General features: G+C 38.4%; 1 protein-coding gene across 1 annotated transcript; it reads left to right on the top strand.

Annotated features, from left to right (window-relative positions):
- The first annotated feature begins 7524 nt into the window (after positions 1 to 7524).
- Positions 7525 to 9763, top strand: LOC139034244 (cytochrome P450 2C18-like). Its single transcript, XM_070464702.1, has 3 exons — positions 7525 to 7726; positions 9243 to 9405; positions 9583 to 9763. The coding sequence occupies exons 1-3, from the start codon at positions 7559 to 7561 to the stop codon at positions 9738 to 9740; spliced, it is 489 nt and encodes a 162-aa protein (XP_070320803.1). The 5' UTR covers positions 7525 to 7558; the 3' UTR covers positions 9741 to 9763.
- Positions 9764 to 10394: the final 631 nt, after the last annotated feature.

Here is a 10394-nt window from a genome sequence, read left to right as displayed (position 1 = left end):
ACTAATAAAAATAAATGGAAAAAAAAAAAAAGCAGAGACATTACTTTGCCAACAAAGGTCTGTCTAGTCAAAGCTATGGTTTTTCCAGTAGTCATGTATGGATGTGAGAGTTGGACTATGAAGAAAGTTGAATGCCAAAGAATTGATGCTTTTGAGCTGTGGTGTTGGAGAAGACTCTTAGAGTCCCTTGGACTGCAAGGAGATCCAACCAGTCCATCCTAAAGGAAATCAGTCCTGAGCATTTATTGGAAGGATTGATGCTGAAGCTGAAACTCCAATACTTTGACCAGCTGATGTGAAGAACTGAGTCATTTGAAAAGACCCTGCAGGCAGAAAGAGAAGGGGATGACAGGATGAGATGGTTGAATGGCATAACCAACTCAATGGACATGAGTCTGAGTAAACTCTAGGAGTTGGTGACAGACAGGGAGGCCTAGCATGCTGCAGTCCATGGGGTTGCAAAGAGTTGGACACGACTGAATGACTGAACTGAACTGATCTGAATACTGCTTTAGGATTGAGGCAATGATATGACACAGAATAGATAACAACAAGCAGACAGTTTTAAATAGAGTAGAAGGGATAGTTAGCATGCAAAAAAAGCATATTTTGTAAACATATCCCTAAACTAGCATTAATTTCATGATACATTTATAATCTCCAGGGCCCCAGTGCCATGTCTATTATTATACAATAAACACAATAAAGACAGATTAAACTCACTGAATGTGTGCTCTTGTTAAGTAAAAAGTCATTTCCATCAGTAACATTGGCTTCACACATGCTTTTGACTTCTCAATTCAAAATTACTCCAAAGTCATTAAGAAAAGCAGTGCTATAGTAAAATGATATTATTAGTGTTTCCATTTCTTGGATTTGATTTGGAGATACAGAGGTTACATGTACACTGCCTATCATTATCACACACAAAAATTAAATGAAACCTAAATAAACAAATAACTTTCCTTGTCATGGGTTTAGACACTCAATATTGTGAGGATGGCATTGCTAGAGTAATGTCATATAAAAGGTAGAGAGGAAGTTCTAGGAATCAGTCCCTCCACTGAAACAACTACTGGCTGTGCACAAGGGGTCTGAGCAATTATTTTTGCACCCTGGAGATTAAACTCTTGCAGCATCCAGGGGTAGGCTTAGGTAAGTGTGTCTGGTACATAAATTATACCAATGTTTTCTTAGGTCAGTCCTCCAGGCAATAGAAATAAAAACAAAAATAAGCAAATAGGACCTAATCAAATGAGTAAGCTTTTGCACAGCAAAGGAAACCATAAGGAAAACGAAAAGACAACATACAGAATGAGAGAAAAATATTGCACATGATGTGATCAACCAGTGCTTAATTTCCAAAATTATACAAAGAACTCACCCAACTCAACAACACAAAAATGAGCAATGTAATTGAAAAAAGGGCAAAAGACCTAACCAGACATTTCTCCACAGAATACATACAGATGGTCAAACCACCAATCTAAATTCTGTACCCTTCAAAATTTCCTTAAAAAGTGAAGGAGAAATGAAGGCTTTTTGAGCAAAGAAAATTGAGAGAATTTGTTGTCAGTTGAACTGCCTTGTAAAGAATGTTTTAAAAATCTTTACAGAGAAGGAAAATCGTATAGGTCAGAAACACATCGACATAAAGAAATGGTTATACAACATATTAAAAAAATCATACATCATGACCAAGTGGGCTTTATCCCAGGAAGGCAAGGATTCTTTAATATCCACAAGTCAATCAATGTAATACACCACATTAACAAATTGAAAGATAAAAACCATATGATTATCTCAATAGATGCAGAAAAAGCCTTTGACAAAATTCAACATCCATTTATGATTAAAACTCTTCAGAAAGCAGGAATAGAAGGAACATAACTCAACATAATAAAAGCTATATATGACAAACCCACAGCAAGCATCACCCTCAATGGTGAAAAATTGAAAGCATTTCCCCTGAAATCAGGAACAAGACAAGGGTGCCCACTCTCACCACTCCTATTCAACATAGTTTTGGAAGTGTTGGCCACAGCAATCAAGGCAGAAAAAGAAGCAAAAGGAATCCAGATAGGAAAAGAATAAGTGAAACTCTCTCTGTTTGCAGATGACATGATCCTCTACATAGAAAACCCTAAAGACTCTACCAGAAAATTACTAGAGCTAATCAATGAATACAGTAAAGTTGCAGGATATAAAATTAACACACAGAAATCTCTTGCATTCCTATACACTAACAATGAGAAAACAGAAAGAGAAATTAAGGAAACAATAACATTCACCATTGCAACAAAAAGAATAAAATAATTAGGAGTATATCTACCTAAAGAAACAAAAGACCTACACATAGAAAACTATAAAACACTGATGAAAGAAATCAAAGAGGACACAAACAGATGGAGAAATATACCGTGTTCGTGGATTGGAAGAATCAATATTGTCAAAATGGCTATACTACCCAAGGCAATCTATAGATTCAATGAAATCCCTACCAAATTACCACCGGTATTTTTCACAGAACTAGAACAAATAATTTCACAATTTGTATAGAAATACAAAAAACCTCGAATAGCCAAAGTAATCCTGAGAAAGAAGAATGGAACTGGAGGAATCAACCTGCCTGACTTCAGACTATACTACAAAGCCACAGTCATCAAGACAGTATGGTACTGGCACAAAGACAGAAATATAGATCAATGGAACAGAATAGAAAGCCCAGAGATAAATCCACGAACCTATGGTCACCTTATCTTCGACAAAGGAGGCAAGGATATACAATGGAAAAAAGACAACCTCTTTACCTCTTTAACAAGTGGTGCTGGGAAAACTGGTCAACCACCTGTAAAAGAATGAAACTAGAACACTTTTTAACACCATACACAAAAATAAACTCAAAATGGATTAAAGATCTAAATGTAAGACCAGAAACTATAAAACTCCTAGAGGAGAACATAGGCAAAACACTCTCCGACATAAATCACAGCAGGATCCTCTATGACCCACATCCCGGAATATTGGAAATAAAAGCAAAAATAAACAAATGGGACCTAATGAAACTTAAAAGCTTTTGCACAACAAAGGAAACTATAAGCAAGGTGAAAAGACAGCCCTCAGATTGGGAGAAAATAATAGCAAACGAAGCAACAGACAAAGGATTAATCTCAAAAATATACAAGCAACTCCTCCAGCTCAACTCCAGAAAAATAAATGACCCAATCAAAAAATGGGCCAAAGAACTCAACAGACATTTCTCCAAGGAAGACATACAGATGGCTAAGAAACACATGAAAAGATGCTCAACATCACTCATTATCAGAGAAATGCAAATCAAAACCACAATGAGGTACCATTATACGCCAGTCAGGATGGCTGCTATCCAAAAGTCTACAAGCAATAAATGCTGGAGAGGGTGTGGAGAAAAGGGAACCCTCTTACACTGTTGGTGGGAATGCAAATTAGTACAGCCACTATGGAAAACAGTGTGGAGATTTCTTAAAAAGCTGGAAATAGAACTGCCACATGACCCAGCAATCCCACTTCTGGGCATACACACCAAATAAACCAGATCTGAAAGAGACACATGCACCCCAATGTTCATCGCAGCACTGTTTACAATAGCCAGGACATGGAAGCAACCCAGATGCCCATCAGCAGACGAATGGATGAGGAAGCTGTGGTACATATACACCATGGAATATTACTCAGCCATTAAAAAGAATTCATTTGAATCAGTTCTAATGAGATGGATGAAACTGGAGCCCATTATACAGAGCGAAGTAAGCCAGAAAGATACAGACCATTACAGTATACTAACACATATATATGGAATTTAGAAAGATGGTAACGATAACCCTATATGCAAAACAGAAAAAGAGACTCAGATGTATAGAACAGACTTGTGGACTCTGGGAGAAGGCGAGGGTGGGATGTTTCAAGAGAACAGCATTGAAACATGTATATTATCTAGGGTGAAACAGATCACCAGCCCAGGTTGGGTGCATGAGACAAGTGCTCGGGCCTGGTGCACTGGGAACACCCAGAGGGATGGGGTGGAGAGGGAGGTGGGAGGGGCGACTGGGATGGGGAATACATGTAAATCCATGGCTAATTCATTTCAATGTATGACAAAAACTACTGTAATGATGTAAAGTAATTAGCCTCCAACTAATAAAAATAAATGAAAAAAAAAGAAAGAAATGGTTATAAAGAAGGAATGAGTGACATTAAAATAAAAAGTTTTACTTTATTTACTTTATTGCTCTAACATAAAAATTTAAAGAAAGTGATAACAGTGCATTTGATTATGTAATGGTTATGAATATACATATGCCTATATATAAGCGTAATGAACCACAACAATGATACAAAGAATGGAAAGGAAGAAGTATAATTATTTTTTATTATAGGAGACATTAACTGTAAAGTGTAATAGTTTTATTTACAAGTGTATCAGAGTATTACAATATGTGAGGCAAAACTGACAGAGCTTTAAGAAATAGAAACAAAATGAATAAAATACTTAAAATAAATTTAACCAAGGAGGTGAATGATCTGTACACTAGAAACTACAAAACATTGATGAAAATAATGAAGAGGACCAATTAATGAAAGATACCCCATGTATATGAATAAGAAGAATTAATATTGTTAAAATGGCTATATTATCAAACGCAATCTACAGATTCAATGAAACCTGTATGAAAATAGAGCTTTTCACAGAAATAAAAAAAAATTAAAATTCATATGTAAGGATTTCCCTGGTGGTCCAATAGTTAAGAAGCTTCCTTTCAATGCAGTGGACATGGATTCAGTCTCTGGTCCAGGAAGATCCCACATGCTGTGGGGACAACTAAGCCCATGTGCCACAACTACTGAGCCAATGCACCGTAGAGCCTATGCTCTGCAACAAAAGAAGTCACCACAGTGAGAAGTCCATGCACCACAACTAGAGAATAGCTCCCACTTGCTGCAACTAGAGAAAGCCTGTGCAGGAATGAAGACTCAGTGCAGTCAAAAGTCAATATTCATATGCAACAACAAAAGACCCTGCATAGTCACTGCAATACTAAAAAGGAACAAGTGTGGAGGAATCGCATTTTCTAATTTCAAACTAGATTACAAAGCTATAATAATCAAACAGTTTAAAAACAGATACACAGACAAATGTAAAAGAATTAAGAACCCAGAAATGGACAAATTTATGATCAACTGATCTCAAGGCACATAATACAGAAAGCACAATCTGTCAAAAATAGAGTGCTGGGCAAACTAGATTACCACCTGCAAAAGAAAAGAATTTCGATCATTATCTTACAACATACAAACATCACCTCAAAATGGACTGAAGACATAAACCTAAGACCTAAAGCCATGAAACACCTATAAGAAAGCATAAAAGGAAATCTTCTTTATATTGATCTGGGCAATGACTTGTTCAATATGATACCAACGTACAGGAAAATCAAGCAAAAATATAATACTTTTTTCTGCTAGGAATCCTAGCCACAAGTACCCAGCAATGGCAGAGTACATCTTATGGCTCAGTGTGGCAGAAAAGCAAGTTCAAAATCCCATTCAACTCCTAAGCACAGCCTCCAGCATATGTGTATCAAAATAGCATGTAGTACATATTAAATGGGCTTCCCCAGTGACTCAGTGGTAAAGAATGCACCTTCGATCCTTGGGTCTGGCAGATCCTCTGGAGGAAGGCATGGTAACCCACTCCATTATTCTTGTCTGGAGAATCCAATGGACAGAGGAGCCTGGTGGGCTACAGTCCATAGCATTGCAAAGAGCTGGACACAACCAAAGAGACTGAGAATGCATGACAACACATATTAAATACATAAAAAATTTCCAAGCTTTCAGTTCAGCTCAGTCTCTCAGTCATGTCCAATTCTTTGTGACCCCATGGATTACAGCACAACAGGCATCCCTGTCCATCACCAACTCCCGGAGCTTAATCAAATTCATATTCATCGAGTCAGTGATGCATCCTACCATCTCATCCTCTGTCTTCCCCTTCTCCTTCTGCCTTCAGTCTTTCCCAGCATCAGGATCTTTTCAAATGACTCTGTTCTTTGCATCAGGTGGCCAAAGTATTGGCGTTTCAACTTCAGCATCAGTCCTTCCAATGAAAACTCAGGACTTACATCCTTTAGGATGGACTGGATGGATCTCCTTGCAGACCAAGGGATTCTCAAGAGTCTTCTCCAACACCATAGTTCAAAAGCATCAATTTTTTGGCGCTCAGCTTTCTTCACAGTCCAACTCTCACATCCACACATGACCACTGGAAAAACCATAGCCTTGACCAGACAGACCTTTGTTGGCAAAATAATGTCTCTGCTTTTTAATATGCTATCTAGGTTGGTCATAAGTTTCCTTCCAAGGAGTAAGCATCTTTCAATTTCATGGTGCAGTCACCATCTGCAGTGATTTTGGAGCCCCCAAGAATAAAGTTTGACACTGTTTCCACTGTCTCCCCATCTATTTCCCATGAGGTAATGGGACTAGATGCCATGATCTTAGTTTTCTGAATGTTGAGCTTTAAGCCAACTTTTTCAGTCTCCTCTTTCACTTTCATCAAGAGACTTTTTAGTTCCTCTTCACTTTCTGCCATAAGGGTGGTGTCATCTGCATACCTGAGGTTATTGATATTTCTCCCGGCAATCTTGACTCCAGCTTGTGCTTCTTCCAGCCCAGCGTTTCTCATGATGTACTCTGCATACAAATTAAATAAGCAGGATGACAATATACAGCCTTGATGTTCTCCTTTTCCTATTTGGAACCAGTCTGTTCCATGTCCAGTTGCTTTTATGAATAGGTAACTCTAATGTTGGGTTTCTGTGGTGGCTCCATGGTAAAGAATCCACCTGCCAATGCAGGAGACACAGGGTTTGATCCCTGAATCAGGAAGATCCCCTGGAGAAGGAAATGGCAACCCACTTCAGTATTCTTGCCTGGGAAATCCCATGGACAGAGGAGCCTGGCAGGCTACAGTCCATGGGGTCACAAAGAGTTGGACGTGACTTAGTGACTAAACAGCCACAAGTGCAATGTTAGTACAATACATTCAAATTCTTTGAAGTCTTTCACTTTCAAGGACAAAATACCTAGCATTAGATAGAGCATTCTTTTCAAATAAAGAGAGTATGTATTACAGTGATTGTCCTCAAAGTGATACATTCACAGCTGGTCATTGATTTAAATCCAGAATTCAAGCCCTTTTTGTCATTAGATTTTTTATTTCAATAGTTCTCAATCTTGGCTGCACAATGGAAACACAGTAAACTTATAACTGGAACACCATCTACTGTGATTAAACCAGAATCTCCAGAGCGGTCACTGGACACAGAGAAAACAAGACTAAAGGACAGTTTGTTTTGATTTTTATCAGTGGGGTAAAGTCTACTCAGAATAGAGTGCAAAGTGGATATAACTGATTGGCCTGGTTATATGGGAGAGGCCAAGTTTGAATTAACAGGGACTATTATAAAAGCTTTAGGTTTCAGAATCACAGTCGTCTGAGTAAGAAGAGACGGCGTTAATGGATCTGGCTGTGGCCCTGGTGCTCTGCCTCTGCTCTCTGCTTCTCCTCTCACTCTGGAAACAGAGCTCTGGGAGAGGGAAGCTTCCGCCAGGACCCACTCCTCTCCCAATTCTTGGAAACATCCTACAGTTAGATGTTAAGGACATCAGCAAATCCTTAACTAATGTAAGTCGACTTTATGCTCCTCCAATGTCCTGAAAACAGTGAGTAAATTAAGCCAAACTAAAAAAATAATATTTATATATACATAAACTTTGATATTTCCCCCCCCTTTTTTTAAGCTCTGTCATTGTCATACAGAAACAAAATAATGTGTTTTGTGAGTAGAAGAGCATTGCCCTTTGAATGGAGCAATCAAAATAATAAGGTGTCAAAAGCTAGAGTATTGCTTCCCTTCTTTATTTCACAGCCATTTGCTGTGACTTGGGGCTGGAGGTAAATTGGTAATGAAGTGTTCAGCAATAAAAATGTTCCTTGCAGAATATGTGCACTATATAAGCTATGTATTTTGTTCAGATGGTCAATTCTATGAAAACAGAACTTTTCTGAAGAAGCACATTGGGCTTGGTATTAAGGCAATAGCTCTGTGTTCAAGATCAGCATGAGTGAGTGAAAGAAACAAGTCATCAGTCAGGGTCCAACTGGCGGTAGCAGCATTCATTTAGATTCTGCAGGAAGCTGCCGTCTGTACCCTGTGAATGCTGCAGGATGGAAGATGATGTTCTTCCATGAGATGCTGCATGTCCTGGCACTGCCTCTATGATGCTTCCTCTCTTCCTGTGTTAGTGACACCAATGGATCTCAAATAAGGCTGGGCATTAGAACCATTTGATCTTATTTTTTAAAATATAGAATTGTAGTATATTCAGCATTTTGCAATGGCCTATAATGGAACAGAATTTGAAAAAATAACATGTTTTATATTTATGTATTTTATATTATACATATGTATGTATATACATACACATGTATGTATACATATATAAAACTGAATCATATATACACATGTGATACACATTGTACAATATGTATATATACAAACATATATACATACATATATGTGTATATATATACATACATACTTATATATGTATATAAATCTGGATCAGTGTGCTGTAATCTTGAAACTAGTACTGTAGTTTTACGACAGTATTATAAGTCAACTATCCTTCAAAAAATAATTGTACTATTCATCACAGGACTGGAGAATGAGAATTCTCATGGGAAGAGCTCTACATGTAACTCTGAAGCAGTCAGCTGGGTGTTGGTTTAAAGATGGGCTTTGAGGAATCATATATCATTCAAAGATCAGAAGTTGAACAAGGAGAGATTCAAATTTCAATCCTCTCTATATAGTAACTCTGGGACACTGGCATGAAATGGAATTCCTTGACCATGGTTTCCTTATTGATAAGTGGAGCAAATAAACTTGCTGAAGTTCTTGATATGAGGATTAGTTGTCATTGTGTATCAATTACTTTGGCCATTGCCTGACATTGCAATTCATCCATTAGTGGAAGCTGTAACAACCACCATCATGTTTAGGTATTGAATTCAGGAATATTAGGCTGTATGTAGCAGAAGGAAAACATAATCATAGGATGATAACACATTCTGCATCAGGCATAATGTATTATCAAATATTGACTTCTTTTACTATTACATGCATCTCTGTTCTCAGCTCTCAAAAGTTTACGGCCCTGTGTTCACTCTGTATTTTGGCATGAAGCCCATGGTGGTCTTGCATGGGTATGAAGCAGTGAAGGAAGCTCTGACTGATCTGGGAGAGGAGTTTTCTGGAAGAGGCTGTCTCCCAGTGAATGAAAAAGTTAGAAAAGGACATGGTAGGTGTGCATGTGCGCATGTTCTACATTCAAAATGGGGATGAGGAGGATGGAAAAGAGGGATTTGAAGAGCCCTCCAGCAGAGCTGGATCCACCAGAAACTGTAAGCCAACTGTAAGCTCACTCCTCCTTGCCTCGGGCCTCTCTCCTGTTAATAGCTTCTGTTTCTCCTGGTAGGAATCATTTTCAGCAATGGCAAGAGATGGAAGGAGACCCGGCGCTTCTCCCTCATGACCCTGCGGAATTTGGGGATGGGGAAGAGGACCATTGAGGACCGCGTTCAAGAGGAAGCGCGCTGCCTTGTGGAGGAGTTGAGGAAAACCAATGGTGGGTGAGTCTATGCTCTATAACTCTGACCTTAACGAACTGCTTCTCCAGTGACACCCTTGGAAACATTTCCGGAGTGGCCGCATTTTTCCTATGGATCATGATTGCCAGCCCTTCCTTCGAAGGGGGAGGCTGTGAAGAAGAGGGAGCCAAAGGAACTTCTGTGTAGCCATGCTGATAGTTTGGTGTACACCCATGGTTGTGCACACAGTGTGGATTTAAAGATCACTCATCATACTTTCTCTGAACCTTGTTTTCACATCAGAAATAACAAAGAACATTTCTGAATCATTTCCTGAAAAAGTGAGAAAACAATATTTTTCTCATGGCGTAAATATGGATGGTCTATTCTAGAGCATTTCAGCAGGGAATAGTTGTTAACCGGACAGGGTGGGAATGACCTCCTCATAACCTTATGGAGCATGAAACTAGTATCATGTACGTTTCCATAATTGAACTATACTTATGTGTTCATCTTCACAGACTTGTCTGAGAGTACTTCCAGGGGCCAAACCTACAATTCTGGCCAATAATAATGCCATATGATTTTAATCATTTAGAGATATCTTGTTGCAGTTCTCATCAATTATGATTTTTCTAAAAATCAACACTATTTTAAAACAGCAGCACTCATTATTTTTGTTGCATAATACTCACTGTAT

The sequence above is a fragment of the Odocoileus virginianus genome, unplaced genomic scaffold (assembly GCF_023699985.2).
Source record: "Odocoileus virginianus isolate 20LAN1187 ecotype Illinois unplaced genomic scaffold, Ovbor_1.2 Unplaced_Contig_72, whole genome shotgun sequence".
Classification (NCBI taxonomy): domain Eukaryota; kingdom Metazoa; phylum Chordata; class Mammalia; order Artiodactyla; family Cervidae; genus Odocoileus; species Odocoileus virginianus.
Note: the sequence above shows the minus strand (reverse complement) of the source record. Positions and strands in the feature narration are given on the sequence as shown.